The following is a 20,275-nucleotide window of genomic DNA, read 5'->3' as shown; positions in this document are numbered from 1 at the left end:
GGAGAAGATGGAAAGAGAAAGATACAGAGAAAGTGATGGTAGCTACTGAGCTGACTCACAGCCCAGGTCTTCTTAAAATATTTTTATTTTACTTTACTTTGTTAATATTTTTAGTAATGAAAGATAAATTTGAAGAGAGAAAGATACTATCTATTAGGCATTCACTTCCACCCAATTTCTCCCTTTTTATTTACTATTTTACCAGAGGCATATGTCATAATGCTGATGTAAAGAGACTCTCATACCTGAAGCTCTGAGGTTCCTCTCTCACCATGTTTCGGGACTGAGCAAAACTCTGGTGTAAACACAAACCAACAAAAACAATGCTGGCTTGGATACAATAAAAGGCATTCAAGACTTTAATAACTAGATGGAAGTCTAAGCCTGTCAAAGAAAGGACTGTAAAAACTGGAAAAGGGCAAGAGATTGACTCCCTTAATCATGTCCATTTTGAACGATAGCAGTCCACCTAACTACCTGAGGTCCTAAGAAGAGAATCCTTTGATTTCCACACATAAATGCTATAGGCCTAGATTCTATGTGATCCTTCAGATTACTGGAAATGTCCTCATAAGCCTTTTTGTGGACCTCCCTAGGACTTTACCTTCTCTATAAGATCACAGTGGTAGGGGCTGCTCCATTTTGTGAAAGAAGGCTGGGTTATATCCTCCTCTACCACTTGAGGAAGACTGGTCCCATAATTAATACAACTCAGAAGGTTGCCAGCTGTACCCATGAACTATGAGCTTAGACTGCCAGGGACTGAAGTGGAAAATTTCTAATTGGTCAGGGACATAATCATTTCTCAAATTGTTGAGCAAATCAAAGCAGATTTAACTGCATCATAGCAAATCACACTGTTGGGAATTTTCTGTGCCCTGGGGGAAACTGAAAGGCAATTAGTTCAAGACCTTCCAGGGAAAATCCTTAAATTCTAGTTGAAATTCAAGGAGGCACCTATTTCTTTATTAATTTCTTCTATGACCATGTTGAAGGCAGTGCAGGAGAAGCAGTGGGCAATAGTTTCTACCTTATTTTGCAGAAACGTTATTCCTCTCAATGTCAGATGGAGAAGTAAAACTTGGGAACAGTGTTCAATTTTGGGCCAGCTACTGAATGGACTTTTCTCCATAGAGAATAGACCTCTGTCAATGGAATGTTCAAGAAACTGACTTATGGTGGGATACAAAATTTCTTTACTGCTTTTTCAGGAAGAACTTTAAGTTGTGATTTAGGAATAAAGCCTATGAGTGCTATAGTCCAGGCTGAGGCGATGCATGTGTCTATCACGTCTTTGTGTACATGTGGATCCAAATTATTTGTTGTTATGGGGGTTATAGTGTTTCTCAAATTAGTGCTGAAGTAATATATGAGTAGAATCAGTAGGGCAATGACTGAGATAACACCAAACAGTCAGTATATTATAATTAATAGCATGCAAAGGAGGTACAGGGAGATTTAGAAAAACTAACATTTCAATTAAATTAAGACTTCCTTTAGTGTTTCACTTCTAAATAAAATTCAAATTAGTTAGAAATTCAACACACTCACTGAGATACATTTGAACATATATCAAAAGATGTTCTCCATTGGCATTCATTTATTCTCTTTAGTGCTTATTATTTATGTTACTTGCCACTAACATTCAAAGCCTCTACCCATCAGAGATTTTTAGGTTAAAAAGGAATATTTTCTGTAACTATATGGCCATTGTTATTCCAGTGCTGTTGACAATTTTCAATTATTTATATCTAAAATGGCATTTCACATTCAAATGCACATAAAACAAACAAATAAACAAACAAAAAAAAACAGCCAAGTAGACTTGAGTGGATATGAAGAGTAAATGTAACCAAAGTTACAGAATGTCTTGCATTTAAAAAGGGCCACTTGATTATCCTAGTGAGCTCTGGCATTAGAGGCATTATAATTATGCTTCTGATTTGGTACGGGTATTGAAAAGCAGGAGCTCTTTGCCTTAGATATGATTTTTATCTTGTTCTTAAAGTGAACTACCTTGCAAAAAAACAAAAATTGATGTTCGGAAGAGCAATTAGGAAAGAAAATGAAATGTTCTTCAGACTTCTTAAATGTGAAATATTATAAATGAGACATTTAGATGAATCAGTACAACTATATGGAGGGGAGAGAAATGGATCTGAAATCTAGAACAATGTAATTAAGAAATTCTTGGGTAGAGAAATGCTTTGTTATACACAAAATTTATAAATCTTCTATTGTTTAAAATTAAAAGTAATAGTGGAAATTGTAAGTACTATTGTAATTAGGGCTTATAGGAGTCACAATGATGATGAATTACTGCTAGTTCCTCATGAAGATGAATATTACATACGCTATGAGATTAAAATAATAATCTATATTATGTTCAGAAGGAACAGTTTGTACAATTATGAGAATAAATTATATGATTATCAAGATATAATTATTAAACACTAACTTAAAATCAAATTTAAGCTGAATTTATTTTGTTTTCTGTAGATAAGGTGGCTTTTTTGATCAAGATGTCATGCAAGATTAGTCTCCATCCCATGCTCATGGTCAGCTCATGGTCGTAACATTTACTCTCAGTCCTTCCTTTAGAAATAGAGTGTGACTCCAGAATTCTTCTCACAAGTTCATTTAATCAATCCAGTAAAATAGACAGGAATAAAATAGGAATAGACAGGTGACAAGAAAGATCTCAGGGTGGAGAGAAGAAGGAAGACTGTTTATGTGTGCTTCTAGGGGCTTCATGGCATTTGTTATTTTTAGTTCAGCTTCATAGCTAACATGCCAGTGGACTAAAAATATTCTCTAGGAAGATGTAGTCAGATTTTAAATGACAATTTATTTCTCTTTTAATTTTTTAAAAATATTTCTTTTCCCTTTTGCCACCCTTATTGTTTTTCATAGTTGTTGTAGTTATTGTTGTTGTTGTTATTGATGTCGTTGTTGTTAGATGGGACAGAGAGAAATGGAGAGAGGAGGGGAAGACAGACACCTGAAGACCTGCTTCACCGCCTGTGAAGTGACCTTTCTGCAGGTGGGGAGCCGGGGGCTCGAACCGGGATCCTTAGGCAGGTCCTTGCGCTTTGCGCCATAGTACGCTTAACCTGCTACTCTACTGCCCAACTCCTACAATTTATTTCTTAATCTTCTCACTTGCTGACGTTAGCAACCTCCTTTTCTGGAGCTGTGGTTAGCAAACTAAGTATTATAATAGATCATCACTACATTCTGCTTGATTACCACTAGCAACTTTTAATAAGATTCCAATTTTATAAAGGAAACAAGAGCAAAATCGTATCAGATCCTCTTGTATGGATGCATCATCTAGTTGAGACCTGTGAAAAAAAGCTGATCTGATGTGAATTTTTTTTTCTCATCATCACAGGCTCCTCATGATCACATTGGTGGCTTTTGCCTTCTCCTCAGAAATCATGCAAAACCAAAGTTTTGACATTGAGTTCATCTTCCTGGGACTTTCACAGAATCCACATGTTCAGAAACTGGTATTTGCTGTATTTCTGCTCATCTACATTGCCACTGTAGGGGGCAACTTGCTGATTGTGGTGACCATCATCAGCACTCCAGCTCTACTGGGCTCCCCCATGTACTTCTTCCTGGCATTCCTGTCCTTCCTGGATGCTTGCTTCTCTACTGTCATTGCCCCCAAGCTGATTGTGGATTCTCTCTATGCGAAGCATCCTATGACATTTGGAGCCTGCATAACCCAGCTCTTCTTTGGACACTTTTTTGCTGGCGTGGAGGCGATTGTCCTCACATCCATGGCCTATGACAGATACGTGGCCATTTGCAAACCCTTGCACTACTCTTCCATCATGAACTGGAGGCTCTGTGGTCTTCTGATTGGAGTAGCCTGGGCAGGGGGCTTTCTGCATTCCATCATACAGATTTTCTTTGTTTTACAGCTGCCATTCTGCGGCCCCAATATCATTGATCATTTTATGTGTGACTTACATCCTTTACTGGACCTTGCCTGCACTGATACTCATGTCTTTGGTCTGTTTGTGGTCGCCAACAGTGGGTTTATCAATATACTAATCTTCTCAATGCTGCTGGTCTCCTATGGTGTCATCTTATTCTCCCTGAGAAACCATAGCACTGAAGGGCAGAGGAAAGCCCTCTCTACCTGTGGATCTCATATTGCTGTTGTGGTTTTGTTCTTTGTCCCCTGTATATTTGAATATGCACGACCTCCAACTGCTTTCTCCTTTGACAAAATAATAGGTATTTTTTACACCATCCTCACTCCTTTGTTCAATCCTTTGATTTATACATTTAGAAATAAGAAAATGAAAAATGCTATGAAGAAATTATGTAACCGATTCATGCTTACATCCTATGATACATAAAACATTAATGCTGGGAGAAAACTATATATATACATACATATATATTGTCAAAACTTCTTAGAAAAGATATTTATGTGACTAAACCATTTAACTGATAACAGAGCATAGAATCAATAGTATTAATGCAAAGTTCAGAAAGAATTCTCTATTTCTTTCTGTCTCCATCCAAAACAAATAAATTAATTCATCAAATAGGAAATACATATTACTACATATGTATTTCCTTCTCTTCATTTTTTTGAAAAGAAATTTTGTAGGGTAGGAAAACATCTTAGGAAGCTTAGGCATTTAAACAAAAATACACTACTTCTAAGGAAAATACTCACATTTAGGCAATGTAATTTAGTGTCCAGTTCATTTGAAACATTTTTATTTATTGTTTGTTTTTTTGTAAGATTTTATTTATTTATTCATGAGGAGATAGGAGGCGAGAGAAAGAACTAGACGTCACTCTGGCACATGTGCTGCCAGGGATCGAACTCAGGATCTCATGCTTGAGAGACCAAAGCCTTATCGCTGTGCCACCCCCTGGACCACTGAAACATTTTTTAGTGCTATCTCCCCAACTTTTCTTTTAAAAATTTTTATTGAGGGATTAATGGTGTGCTGTCAACAGAAAATACAGTTGTTGGTACATGTGTATCATGTACAAGTTTTCTGCAAATATTTCCCTCTGTTCCCCACACACACCGAAGTCCTCCTCCCCAATCATGCAGCAGAAACTAAAACACCCCCCCAGTCCTGTACTCTGGTGCAATACAATAAATCCAGTCCATATGCTGTTTGCCCAGACTTTAACTTTAATATCTATAAATGACAACTTTCCTAGCAACAATAGTAAATCCTTCACCAAACTTTTACTACTTTAGAGTTACTCTGATCAGTCATCTCGAAATTATTCTTACCAGTTTCCTCCAATTTATTACCTTATTTGTGGTTTTTCCTTCAAGTTAATTTATATTTAAAGCTTTATTCACTTAACATATAACGTAATAGCTCAATATTTGACTTTTTAGCACAAATGTCTGAAAGAAATTTTGGCTATTACTTTTTGTGGGAATTTTCTCTTACCTATTTGACCATTTGATTGTCTTTATAGAAAAGAAAACCCCAAGGCAATTCATTGTCTAAAAGCATATGAAATAGGTGTGTGCATATTTCCTTAAGAATTTATGCTGCACCTTATCAAATAGTTAACTTTTATACTTTATAAGTATTTTAAACATAGGGAATTTGTTCTAATTATGTAAGAGACTATGTTGCAGCCCTAAGATACAATGGCTTTATTGCTGAATGGAGTGAACAGAAATGAGAGCTTCTTCAAATAAAATGTCAAGAGTATGATATTCCTGTGAGAATGGCATACATCAAAAAGGACAGCAGCAACAAATGCTGGAGAGGCTGTGGGGACAGAGGAACCCTTCTGCACTGCTGGTGGGAATATAAGTTGGTCCAGCCTCTCTGGAGACCAGTCTGAAGAACACTCACAAGGCTAGATATGGACCTTCCATATGATACAGTAATTCCTCTCTTGGGGATATACCCCAAGGACTCCATAACACCCAACCAAAAAGATATTTGTACAGCTATGTTCATAGCATCACAATTCATAATAGCAAAAACCTGGAAGCAACCCAGGTGCCCAACAACGGATGAGTGGCTGAGAAAGCTGTGGTATATATACACAATGGAATACTATGCAGATATTAGGAACAATGAACCCACCTTCTCTGACCCATCTTGGACTGGGCTAGAAGGAATTATGTTAAGTGAGCTAAATCAGAAAGATAAAGATGAGTATGGGATGATCCTACTCATCAACAGAAGCTGAGAAAGAATGACAGAAATGGAAATTAAAAGCAAGATTTGACTAAATCTGGAGTAGGGCACCAAAGTAAAAACCCTGGGGTGAGGGTGAGGGTGCATATTTGGCTTCGGGGGGTGGGGTGGGGGTGGGAGTGGGTGGGTAGGATAGGACACAGTCTTTTGGTGGTGGGAATGATGTTTATGTACACTCTTATTAATTTGTAGTCATATAAATCACTAGTTAATTAATATGAGAGGGAAAAATTGATTGTATGTCTCAAACGTTTTAAAGCACAGACTGAATCTTTTAAATGCACAGGCTGAGTCTTTGATATGTTGACTCTCTCAAAAGCCTCGACCAGGGAGAACAGAAGCAACTGGTGGCACAGCTATATACAAATAATGTCAAAGGACATAAATTATGGTGATGTTGGATATTACACAATAAATCTTAACAAAGGGATTTTTCAAAGTTAACCCAATTCCCAAATAATGTGATTATAACAGTAACTATCTATTGTCTTCTTGAACCCTAGGACATGGAAAGGCCCCAACAGTATAATTTCTCATCTCCTCATGGTAGGTGTCTGCAGAATGCTCTCATCTCCAGTTTTGTTACTTTTCCATCATCATGAACCAGAATCACAATGTCCTCTCCACCCCTCACTTCCATTCTTTTCCCATAGTCCTTTACTTTCATGCAGTATGGTAAATCCTGTCCAAGTTTTATTAACTCTTAAACAAGTCAGATAGACCTAATTTTTTTTCTTAATTCTGTCTCCTGATTTGACTATAATAGCATCTATACATAGTGACTTCTCAAAATGAGCCCTCAAAGAGCAAATTTTCAAGAGTTCTCTGGCCTCCTTACAAACCTAAGCTACTTTCTCAAAGCATGTCTGCTCAGATGAGGTTTTAATGGCATCAAGGCACTGAGAACAGATTGGCAAGTTTTCAACTTCAGATCCCTTTGTTCGAAAAATTATAGTCAGAGTATATACAATTAGACTAGACTACACTTTTTGCATACCTGAGTTTTCTTTTTCTTAAAATATATTTTAAATATTTTTTTGGATAGCAACTGAGAGAAAGTGAAAGTGGAGAAGGAGATAGAAGGAAAGAGATAGAGAGACACCTGCAACCCTGCTTCACCCTCATGATGCTCCCCCCTGCAGGTGAAGACAAAGGGCTTGAACTTGGGTCCTTGCACACTGTGATGTGTGACATTAACCAAGTGCACCATAGCTGGCTGGCTCCTTATACCTAAGTTTACTTTCCCCTTCCTTCCTTCCTTCCTTCCTTCCTTCCTTCCTTCCTTCCTTCCTTCCTTCCTTCCTCTCTTCTTTTCAACTCAAAGCAGAACAAAAGCTTTATTTTTAATATTTAAATATTTATTTATTGGATAGAGACTGAGAGATGGAAATGAAGAAGAGAGAGACACCTAAAGTCCTTTTTCACCAGTGGTGATGCTTTCCCCTGCTATTGGGAACCAGGGTTTTGAACCTGGTCCTCACAGACTGTATCGTCTCTATGCTTAGCCATGTGGATGACTGCCTGGCCCCATGCAGGAAAATTTTTATCATATATATAATCTTCCATATATATATATATATATGGTGGTTAGTGTATTCTAGTGTGGTTGTGGAAACACCGAGGCCCTTGGCAATCAGCTTATGTTCCCCAAAGCTGAAACTCTCAAGCAGTGGGACAAGCGCTAGTGCCTCAGGCAAAATGAAAAGAGATCTCTGTCACTGACTATGTGTGGAAGCACATGCTCTGCTCAGCCTCACCCACCTAAGTCCCTGCATAGCCTATCCACTGACTCTAATTTCCAGGATGACCATGCACTAGCACTTTCTCCTACTCCTTCTGTAATTCAGTTTCTTTTCTTCTCTCAGACCACTATTTGTATGTTTGTATTATCATCTGCTTTGGTATTTGTCCCATCATGAAGTTTAATAGCTGGAGAAATAGATTCAGGACAGGAAATTTAAATGTCAGCTGACACCAGTGTTTGATGGCCCAGTATTTCTTTTTGAAGTCATTGTGTAATCTAATTGGTGGCTGGGATTTGATATTTCTCTGACCTTGAAGTTGGAAGCTAGAATCAGAGTATGTCTCTTAGCATCCCACTCTAGTAATAATTGGTTTAGCAACATTTTCTCTATCAGAGGATAGAAATTGTGCCCAGAAAGACACAACCTATGATTATATTGATCTGGGAGAAATTGTTCAGCTCATGTGAAAATGCAAAAATGAAAGCTTTCAAAGTGATACTGTTACATAAAGACTTATAATCTAGAATCATCTTCCATAAGGACATACTGTACAGAGCTACTGTAATGTCCTTAGTGTCTAGAAATCAAATAATACTTTCAATAGTCCTCAAAGACACTGAAATTTTACTTTTTTTTATTTTTATTGAATTTTTTATATTTTTATTTTTCTTTTTGTTGCCCTTGCTGTTTTTTTTTTTATTACTGTGGTTATTATTGTTGTTACTGATGTCATCATTGTTAGATAAAACAAAGAGGAGGGGAAGACAGAGAGGGGAAGAGAAATATAGACACCTGCAGACCTGCTTCATCGCCTGTGAAGCGACTCCCCTGTAAGTGGGGATCTGGGGGCTGGAGCCCGGATCTGTACTTGGGCCTTTGCGCTTCGCGCTATCTGTGCTTAACCTCCTGTGCTACCGCCCGACTCCTGAAAATTTTATTTTGATGTGTTGCTTTTATTAAGGTAAATATCCAAGTGTTATTTATTTCGAAGTATTCCCACTAGAGAGAAAACCAGATTAAGTTTATTGAGTTTTCAGATAATCATCTTGGGAGCTTCAGTTTCACATATTTAAATGCATATATTTGCTTTCTCACTTTTGAAATGTCTCTGGCCAAACAATTTATTCTCTATGCATACTGATCCTTTTGACACTAACATTTCTATGGCATTAGAACATAAATGTGTGTGGTGCTGCAGTATAATTGAATATCGACCTTTGAGTCATGCTATTCCTCATCTAGATGGTAGAGAGGTACAGATATATTCCCATACACCATTATATTGCCAGTCAGTGATGAGTAGGTTTTTAGAACATATATTGCAACTGGTGAAATGGTGCTAAAGATTAATTGGGAAACTGGTGATTACTCAGAAAATTAATAAGTATCATATTTATATGAAATAAATTATTCATCTTTTAAAAAATAATATTAAGAGGCATAAAATAGTATAACACACAATAAACTTATGTCAGTTGAAATAAGATAAGTTAAGGGCTAAAATGATAGATTAGATGCCATACATGAGACAAGAAACTAATCACCAAAATATATAAAGAGCTCAGCAAACTTAGCACCAAAAAAGCAAATGACCCCATCCAAAAATGGGCAGAGGATATGAACAAAACATTCACCTCAGAGGAGATCCAAAAGGCTAACAAACATATGAAAAACTGCTCTAGGTCAGTGATTGTCAGAGAAATGCAAATTAAGACAACATTGAGATACCACCTCACTCCTGTGAGAATGGCATACATCAAGAAGGACAGCAGCAACAAATGCTGGAGAGGCTGTGGGGACAGAGGAACCCTTTTGCATTGCTGGTGGGAATGTAAATTGGTCCAGCCTCTGTGGAGAGCAGTCTGGAAAACTCTCACAAGACTAGACATGGACCTTCCTTATGATCCAGTGATTTCTCTCCTGGGGTTATACCCCAAGGACTCCATAACACCCAACCAAAAAGAGGTGTGTACTCCTATGTTCATAGCAGCACAATTCATAATAGCTAAAACCTGGAAGTAACCCAGGTGCCCAACAATGGATGAGTGGCTGAGAAAGCTGTAGTATATATACACAATGGAATACTATGCAGCTATCAAGAACAATGAACCCACCTTCTCTGATCCATCTTGGACAGAGCTAGAAAGAATTATGTTAAGTGAGCTAAGTCAGAAAGATAAATAGATAGGGATGCATTGGATCGACCTTCTCGTGGTGCATCCCTTGAGTACCCATTCATTGGGGAAACTGATGATCCTTCCTAGCCGACTGAATCCACATGGATCCCAGTCACTTTCAAAGCCAGCAACAAGCAGCTCCTGACAGCTTTCAACCTGACGCTGTTGACTGGCTACGGAAGAAGGGCAAATGCTAGAAGAAGAAGAAAGATAAAGATGAGTATGGGATGATCCCACTCATCAACAGAAGTTGAGAAAGAAGACCTGAAAGGGAAACTAAAAGCAGGATCTGACTAAATTGAAAGTAGGGCACCAAAGTAAAAACCCTGTGATGAGGGGTAGACATGTGTCTTCCTGGGCTGGTGGGGGGTGGGGATGGGTGGGTGGGATAGGACACAGTCTTTTGGTGGTGGGAATGGTGTTTATGTACACTCCTAGTAAAGTGTAGTCATATTAATCACTAGTTAATATGAGAGGGGAAAAATTAATTGTATGTCTCGAAGTTTTTAAAACACAGACTGAGTCTTCTTAATATATAGGCTGTGTATTTGATATGTGGACTCTCTCAAAAGCCTAGACCAAGTAGATCAGAGGCAACCAGTGGAACAGCTATTTATAAGATACTGGGTACTATACAGCAAACCCTAACAAAAGAACTTCTCAAAGTTAACCCAATTACCAAATAATGTGATGATAACATTAACTATCCATTGTCTTTTTGAACCCTAAGACAGCAGGAACCTCACATCTCCACTATAGAGCCTATATTTCCCCCAGTCCTGGAACCTTAGGGTAGGGCCCACTTTCCCACATGCCTCTCCCAATCCATATCAAATAATGTATAATATTGCATCAGCCGATCGCAACCTAATCAACACAACGATTGCCACCTCAACATGCTTCAGCTCAGACTGTGTCCCGAGACTTCAGGTATGGAATGACAACCCTTCAGCTTCATTACTCAGGTGAGACTTTCCCTTTCATAGCACTCTCTAATTCCATCCCAGGTGGATCACTTTCTAACAAAGTCCCAAATCCTAGATATAGACCAGGTTCTGTGAGAGAGAGCATATGTTCACATGTGCCCATAAACAAGTGCAAAATATATACCTGAAAGCATAAGTACACTAGAGTTTGCAGTGAGTACCCCCCTAACACTTCCTCTCCACTATTCCAACCTTTGGGTCCATGATTGCTCAACAATTTGTTTGGCTTTGTATGTGTAACTCTCTTTTCAGCCACCAGGTTCCAGATGTCATCAGGATGCCGGCCAGGCTTCCCTGGACCGAAGACCCCACCAAGGTGTCCTGGAGCTCAGCTTCCCCAGAGACCCACCCTACTAGGGAAAGAGAGAGGCAGACTGGGAATATGGACTGACCAGTCAACATCCATGTTTAGTGGGGAAGCAATTACAGAAGCCAGACCTTCCACCTTCTGCAACCCACAACAACCCTGGGTCCATGCTCCCAGAGGGATAGAGAATGGGAAAGCTATCAGGGGAGGGGATGGGATATGGAGATTGGGTGGTGGGAATTGTGTGGAGCTGTACCCCTTATACCCTATAATTTTGTTAATGTATCCTTTCTTAAATAAAAAATAAATTAAAAATAATAATGATAGTTTTGACTGTATAAAAATCCAACTGTATAAATAAGAGTTTAGTCTATAGAGATTTCAACAAATAACTGATGAAAATGTGCATAATTCAAAACCGTTGAAATCTATACATTTTAATGACTTACTTGCTTATTTCAGGTAGGAAAGAAAATTACAGATCCCACCTTACATCATATTCTTGAAAACTCCATAGAGCTGTTAACTGAGTGAGCTACCATTCGGCCTCTGACTTAATATTTGAGAATATAATATAATGCCCCCATGGCAAGAACTATTTTATAGAAAATTATTTCTTTGATAAAATATTATGTTGGATTGTTGAATAATCTCTCATGGTGGAGGCTCTGAGGTTTCAGGGTTCAATCCCCAGCACCACCATAAACCAGAGATAAGCAGTACTCTGGTCTTTCTCTCTCTCTCTCTGTTTTTCTCTGTATCTCTCTCATTAAAATGAAAAGTAAATAAAATAATTTTTTAAATTGGAAGAAAAATACATCATGTTTTATCTGTAAATCCTATATGCATCATGGTGTATCTGTAAATCCTATATGCATCATGGTGTATCTGTAAATCCTATATGCATCATGGTGTATCTGTAAATCCTTTTGCATCATGACATATCTGTAAATCCTATATGCATCATGACATATCTGTAAATCCTATTTGCACCATGTGCATCTATTAGTGGCATTATGTTATCAGCAACTTGAAATTCACATCTCACATCAAATTAACATGGGGAGATGAGAAACTGTAACTATGTGTCAGCAACCATACCCCAAGCCATTAGTCTCAATAAAATGGAAAATAAATAAATAAGTCACTCACTGAATATAGTACCTAACAGCTCAACACGTGACCATGATTCATGCCTTTTTAGTCTTTCTACTTTTTTATGAATTATCCTAGTTAAAAATTACATGATTACAAATTACAATGAGTGTGGTTAGGAGGTGACACAGTCGATAAAGCATCAGACTCTTAAAATATGAGGTCCTGAGTTCATTCCCCAACAGCACATGTAACAGAGTGATGTCTGCTTCTTTCTCTATCTCCTCCTACTTTCTTTTTTCTTCCCTCCAAGGTTATCCCTGGGGCTCATTGCCTGCATTACCGAATGCACTGCTCATGGAGGCAATTTTTCCCCTTTTGTTGCCTTTGTTGTTGCCCTTGTTGTTATTGTTGCCATTGCTGTTGTTGTTGGATGGGGCAAAAAGAAATCCAGAGAGGAGGGAAGCCAGAGAAGGGGAGAGAAAGCTAGACATCTGCAAACCTATTTCACTGCCTATCAAGCAACCCACTGCAGGTGGGGAGCCAGGGGTTCCAACCAGGATCTTGATGCTAGACTTTGAGCACTGGGCCCTGTGCTATTAACGTGGTGGGCTACTGCCCGCCCCCCACATCCTCATTAATAAATAAATAAAATCTTTTAAAGAAAAGTAGAATGAACAATTAAAAGCTATTTGTAACATGAACACATAGCAGAGTAAGGATATCATTTGTACGACATCCCAGTATTCACACGCTACAAGAACATAGATGTTTTATCCTAATCCTTCAAAAGTAAAAATCTTAGCTCCAATATACAGTATTTTATTACTGAAGAGAATGCAGGTAAATAGAAGATTTTTTTAAAGATAAAAAATCCACAAAAGTTAAAAACAAAACAAAGACTGAACTGGAAAGTTCTAATTCGCCAGGGACATAACGATTTTGCAAATACTTAAGCCAATCAAAGCAGAGTTAACGGTATTTTTAGAAAATCACACTGTGGGGGAATTTCTGTGCCCTGAGGGGAACTTAAAGGCAATTCAGTTTAAGCTCTTTCAGGAATATTGTTTAAATTCTAGCTTAAAATCAAGGAGGTCAAGGAGGGATCTTTGTTTCTTATAATATTTTCCTCTGTGACCATGTTGAAGACAGCTCTGGAGAAGCAGAGGGGAATATTCTTTACCTTAAATCCCAGACATGTTACTCCTCACTCTCAGATGGAGAAGGAAAACTTGGGAACAGCCTTCACTTTGGGGCCAGCTACTGAATGGACTTTTCTCCATAGAGAATAGACTTCTGACGACGGGATTTTCAAGACACTGAACCATGGTGGGCTTCATGATTTATTTATTTATTTATGTCTTTATATTGGATAGAAATTGAGAGAGGAGGGGTAAGTAGAGAGGAGGAGAGAAGAGAGACACTTGCAGCCCTGCTTCACCACTTGTGAAGTTTTCCCCCTGCAGGTATCTCTCTTCTCTCTTCCTCTTCCACTTCCTTTTCCTCTCTATCTCCCCTTCCTCTCTCAATTTCAATCTCCTGAAAAGTGATCAGCATTATAACTGAGACATTTAGATATCGCAGTAGTATAGTGAGGAAAGAAATGGAACTGAAGCCTAGAAACAATGTAATTACCAAATTCTTAGTTAAAGGGAAATGCTTTGTTAGACACAAGAATTTTAAAATTTTTATTGTTTAAAAGAAAAAAAAGTAATAGATCAAAATTATGCTGGAAAATAGCAAATGTGATTATTAAGGCAGGGTTCATATGTAAGTCACAATTTTAAAGTACCTCTAATTTCTCATGGAGATGAGTGTTGCATATACAATAGAATTGAAATAGGAATTTACATCATTTTCAGAATGGACACCATCATAAATTTTGTGATAAAGTACATGGATGGAAATGCTGTGTAATAACATAGTAGTGCAGAAAATTTCCAGCTTCACAGGTCCCAGAATTATCCCAGAGCCTAAGGTTCATGGCTATAAGGGGTACTGAGCATCTCTGCTGATGTCCCAGCTTATTAAGAAGTGTGATCATAGACATAAGAAAGGAAAAGTGTTAATATGATTTTGCATATTAATATATATATTAGTATTTTAGCTTCACTGCTACTTGTTGGTAGAGTCAATACAAATTCCACTCTATCTTGTGTTTCTTGGTAAACAATATAAATCTATGCTTCTTTATTATTGATTCAATCGGGAGTATTTGGCTGTGGAACTGTAGCCGACATGTTGAAATTCCAGATCAAATGTGGATTATTATTTGACCATATAATTTTAAACATGTGTTTGCCACAGGCAAAATGGAGATATTAAGACCTCACATGGGATGATTCTTAACATTGCCCATACTTTTTTTTTGCCCTATCATTTCCAAGCTTAGAACTATGACAACACTCACTAGTATGAAGTTTTATCAAGTTGTGAAAAACCGTCCTACTTGCTGTGTGTCATTATTTTGACAAAGGATTTTTCAAAGTTCTCTTTCTATATAAATAATGAATAAGTGTATTTTAAATGACATATCAAGGTCAGTTCAATAGCTCACATGGATAGTGAGGTGCTTTGATATGCAAGTCACCTGTGCTTGAACCCAGCTCCCACCACACAGAGGGAAGTGTTGATTCTATGGAATCTTTAATTAGTTCATTTACTGTTCCTCTTGCTCTCTCTCTCTCTCGTTCTCTCTCTCTCTCTGTCTCTCTTTCTCTCCCTGTCCATCTCCCTCTCTCGATTCATACACATATGATATCATATTCATAAAAATATTAAAAGTTAACTTTTAAAATAATATCTCAGCTGAATTTATGTATTCTATTGTACACAAGCAGCTTTTTAAATTAAAGATGTTATGAAAATTATCCAGTATCCATTCCAAGCTAATAGTCAGCAACAAAATTTAATCTCAATCTTTTCTTTAGCACCAAAATGTGATTTCAGATTTCTTCTGATAAATGCATTTCATAAATCCAGTACTAAGAAATCAGAGTGGACAGATGAAATAAAATCTCTCTCTGAGTTTTATCACTTTCTGATACAAGCAAGCTCCATTTCCTAATCATCAATAAACTATTTAACAATATATTTTCCCAACTTTTTGTTTGATTACCACTAGCAACTTCAGTAAAATCCTAATTTCACAAAGACAACAATAGCAAAATCATATCAGATGCTCTTATATGGATATAGCATCTAGTTGAGACCTGTGAAACAAACTGATCTGACGTGAATTTTCCCCCCATAATTGCAGGAACCATGTGATCATGTTGGTGGCTTTTGCCTTCTCCTCAGAAATCATGCAAAACCAAAGTTTTGACGTTGAGTTCATCTTCCTGGGACTTTCACAGAATCCACATGTTCAGAAACTGGTATTTGCTGTATTTCTGCTCATCTACATTGCCACTGTAGGGGGCAACTTGCTGATTGTGGTGACCATCATCAGCACTCCAGCTCTACTGGGCTCCCCCATGTACTTCTTCCTGGCATTCCTGTCCTTCCTGGATGCTTGCTTCTCTACTGTCATTGCCCCCAAGCTGATTGTGGATTCTCTCTATGCGAAGCATCCTATGACATTTGGAGCCTGCATAACCCAGCTCTTCTTTGGACACTTTTTTGCTGGCGTGGAGGCGATTGTCCTCACATCCATGGCCTATGACAGATACGTGGCCATTTGCAAACCCTTGCACTACTCTTCCATCATGAACTGGAGGCTCTGTGGTCTTCTGATTGGAGTAGCCTGGGCAGGGGGCTTTCTGCATTCCATCATACAGATTTTCTTTGTTTTACAGCTGCCATTCTGCGGCCCCAATATCATTGACCATTTTATGTGTGACTTACATCCTTTACTGGACCTTGCCTGCACTGATACTCATGTCTTTGGTCTGTTTGTGGTCGCCAACAGTGGATTTATCAGTATACTAATCTTCTCAATGCTGCTGGTCTCCTATGGTGTCATCTTATTCTCCCTGAGAAACCATAGCACTGAAGGGCAGAGGAAAGCCCTCTCTACCTGTGGATCTCATGTTGCTGTTGTGGTTTTGTTCTTTGTCCCCTGTATATTTGAATATGCACGACCTCCAACTGCTTTCTCCTTTGACAAAATAATAGGTATTTTTTACACCATCCTCACTCCTTTGTTCAATCCTTTGATTTATACATTCAGAAATAAGAAAATGAAAAATGCTATGAAGAAATTATGTAACCGATTCATGATTACATCCTATGAAACATAAAGCATTTATGCTGGGAGAAACTATATATATGTACTATAAAAAAGATCAATACTTCCTAGACAAAATATTTATGTGACTAAACCATTTAACTGATAAAAGAGCATAGAATCAATAGTATTAATGCAAAGTTCAGAAAGAACGCTCTATTTCTTTCTGTCTCCATCCAAAACAAATGAATTAATTCATTAAGTAGGTAATACATTTTGCTTTGTTTCCTTCTCTTCATTTTTTGAAAAGAAATTTTGTAGGGTAGGAAAACATTGTAGGTATTTAGGCATTTAAACAAAATTAAACTACTTCTAAGGAAAATATTCACATTTATGCAATGTAATTTAGTGTCTAGTTCATTGGAAAGATTTTTTCTAATGCTATCTCCCCAACTCTTCTTTAAAATTTTTACTGGGACATTGATGGTGTGCTGTCAACAGAAAATACAGTTGTTGCTACATGTGTATAATGTATCAGTTTTCTGTAAATGTTTCCCTCTGTTCCCCACAAACCTAAGTCCTCCTCCCCAATCATGCAGCAGAAACTAAAACACACCCCCCCAGTCCTTTACTCTGGTGCAATACAATAAATCTAGTCCATGTGCTGTCTGCCCAGACTTTAACCTTAATATCTGTCAATGGAAACTTTCCTAATGGCAATAGTAAATCCTTCACCAAACTTCTACTACTTCAGAGTGACTCTGATCAGTCATCTTGATATTGTTCTTATCAGTTTCCTCCAATTTATTACATTATTTGTTCTGTTTTTCCTTCAAGTTATTTATATTTAAAGTTTTATTCACTTAACATATAACTTAATAGCTCAATATTTGACTTTTTAGCACAAATGTCTGAAAGAAATTTTGGCTATTACTTTTTGTAGGAATTTCCTCTTACCTATTTGACCATTTGATTGTTTATATAGAAATAAAACCCCAAGGAAATTAATTCATTATCTAAAAGCATACGAAAAAGGTGTGTGCATATTTCCTTAAGAATTTATGCTGCACCTTATCAAATAGTTAACTTTTATACTTTATAAGTATTTTAAACATAGGGAATTTATTCTAATTATGTAAGAGACTATATTGCAGCCCTAAGATACAATGCTCTATTGCTGAATGGAGTGAAGGGAAATGAGAGCTTCTTCAAATTAAAATTCAAGAGTATTAGATATCACCTCACTCCTGTGAGAATGGCATACATCAAAAGGGACAGCAGCAACAAATGCTGGAGAGGCTGTGGGGACAGAGGAACCCTTTTGCATTGCTGGTGGCAATGTAAATTGGTCCAGCCTCTCTGGAGAGCAGTCTGGAAAACTCTCACAAAGCTAGACATGGACATTTCATATGATCCAGTAATTCCTCTCTTAGGGATATGCCCCAAGGACTATGTAACAACCAACAAAAAGATATTTGTACAGCTATGTTCATAGCAGCACAATTTGTAATAGCTAAAACCTGGAAGGAACCCAGGTGCACAACAACAGATGAGTGGCTGAGAAGCTGTGCTATATATACACAATGGAATACTACACAGCTATTAAGAACCATGAACCCACCTTCTCTGACACATCTTGGATGGAGTTAGAAGGAATTATGTTAAGTGAGCTAAGTCAGAAAGATAAAGATGAATATGGGATAATCCCACTCATCAACAGAAGCTGAGAAAGAAGGACAGAAAGGGAAACTAAAAGCAAGATTTGAATCTGGAGTTGGGCACCAAAGTAAACATCCTGGGATAGAGTGAGGGTGCATATTTGGCTTCCTGTGGCGGCGGGATAGTGTGGGTGGATGGGTTGGACAGGACACAGTCTTTTGGTGGTGGGAATGATGTTTATGTACACTCTTATTCATTTGTAGTCATATAAATCTCTATTTAATTCACATGAGAGGGGAACATTGATTGAATGTCTCAAACATTTTAAAGTACAGACTGAGTATTTTTAATACATAGGCTGCGTCTTTGATATGCTGAGTCTCTCAAAAGCCTGGACCAAGGAGAACAGAAGCAACTGGTGACACAGCTATATACAAGATGCTGGGTATTAAATAGCAAATCCTAACAAAGGGATTTTTCAAAGTTTACCCAATTACCAAATAATGTGATTATAACAATAACTATCTATTGTCTTCTTGAACCCTAAGATAGCAGGAACCTCACATTTCCACTATAGAACCTATATTTCCCCCAGTTCTGGAACCTTAGAGTGGGGTGCACTTTCCTGCATGCTTCTCTCAATTCATATCAAATAATATTGCATCATAACCTAATCAACACAACTAGTGCCACCTCATCATGCTTCACTTCAGACTGTGTCCAGAGACTTCAGGTGTGGAATGACATTCCTTCAGCTTCATTACTCGGGTGAGACCTTTCCTTTAATAGTATTCTTTAATTCCATTCCAGGTGGTTCACTTCCTAACAAAGTCCCAAAACCTAGATATAGACTAGGTCTCGTGAGATAGAGCATATGTTCACACATATCCATATACCTGAAAGCAAAAGTACACAAGAATCTGCAGTGAGTACCCTCCAACACTTCATCTGCACTATTCCAGCCTTTAGGTCCATCATTGTTCAACAATTTGTTTGGCTTTGTATGTTAACCCTCTTTTCAGCTACCAGGTTCCAGATGCCAGCAATTGATTCCAACCAGACTTCCCTGGACAGATGACCCCACCAATGTGTCCTGGATCTCTGCTTCCCCAGAGCCCCAAACTAGGGAAAGAGAGAGGCAGGCTGGGAGTATGGATCAACCAGTCAGTGCCCATGTTCAATGGAGAAGCAATTACAGAAGTCAGACCTTCAACCTTCTGCATCCCAAAATGACCTTGGGTCCATACTCCCAGAGGGATAAAGAATAGGAAAGCTATCAGGGGGAGAGGATGGGATACAGAGATCTGGTGGTGGGAATTGTGTGGAGTTGTACCCCTCTTATCCTATGATTTTGTTAATGTTTCCTTTTTAAAATAATTAAATAATTAAATAAATACATAATTCAAGAGCAGAAACTAAAAAATTGAAAGAAAGGGGGGGCTACGCGGTAGTGCAGTGGGTTAAGTGCATGTGACTCAAAGCACAATGACTGGCATAAGGATCCCAGTTGGAGCCCCCTGGCTCCCCAACTGCAGGGGAGTCGCTTCAGAAGAGATGAAGCAGGTCTGCAGGTGTCTATTTTTCTCTCTCCCTCTCTGTCTTCTCTTCCTCTCTCCATTTCTCTCTTTCCTATCCAACAACGACATCAGTAACAACAACAATAACTACAACAATTAAACAACAAGGGCAACGAAACGGAATAAATAAATATTAAAAAAAGCAGAATGAACAATTCAAAGCTACTCGTAACATGAACACATAACAGAGTAAGGATATCATTTTATGATGTCCCAATATTCACACACTACAAGTACATAGATGTTTTATGCTAATCCTTCAAAAATAAAAATCTTAGCTCCAATATACAGTATTTTATTACTGAAGAGAATGCAGGTAAATAGAAGATTTTTTAAAGATAAAAAA

The 20,275-nt window shown here is 37.9% G+C and overlaps 2 protein-coding genes across 2 annotated transcripts; both read left to right on the top strand.

Annotated features, from left to right (window-relative positions):
- Positions 1–3,440: 3,440 nt before the first annotated feature.
- LOC103109966 (olfactory receptor 4C15-like) lies at positions 3,441–4,376 on the top strand. The gene has a single exon (XM_007519109.2). The coding sequence runs from the start codon at positions 3,441–3,443 to the stop codon at positions 4,374–4,376; it is 936 nt and encodes a 311-aa protein (XP_007519171.2).
- An 11,454-nt stretch (positions 4,377–15,830) lies between these two features.
- On the top strand, positions 15,831–16,766 carry LOC132533695 (olfactory receptor 4C15-like). The gene has a single exon (XM_060175760.1). The coding sequence runs from the start codon at positions 15,831–15,833 to the stop codon at positions 16,764–16,766; it is 936 nt and encodes a 311-aa protein (XP_060031743.1).
- Positions 16,767–20,275: the final 3,509 nt, after the last annotated feature.

The sequence above is a fragment of the Erinaceus europaeus genome, chromosome 17 (genome assembly GCF_950295315.1).
Source record: "Erinaceus europaeus chromosome 17, mEriEur2.1, whole genome shotgun sequence".
Lineage (NCBI taxonomy): Eukaryota > Metazoa > Chordata > Mammalia > Eulipotyphla > Erinaceidae > Erinaceus > Erinaceus europaeus.
Note: the sequence above shows the minus strand (reverse complement) of the source record. Positions and strands in the feature narration are given on the sequence as shown.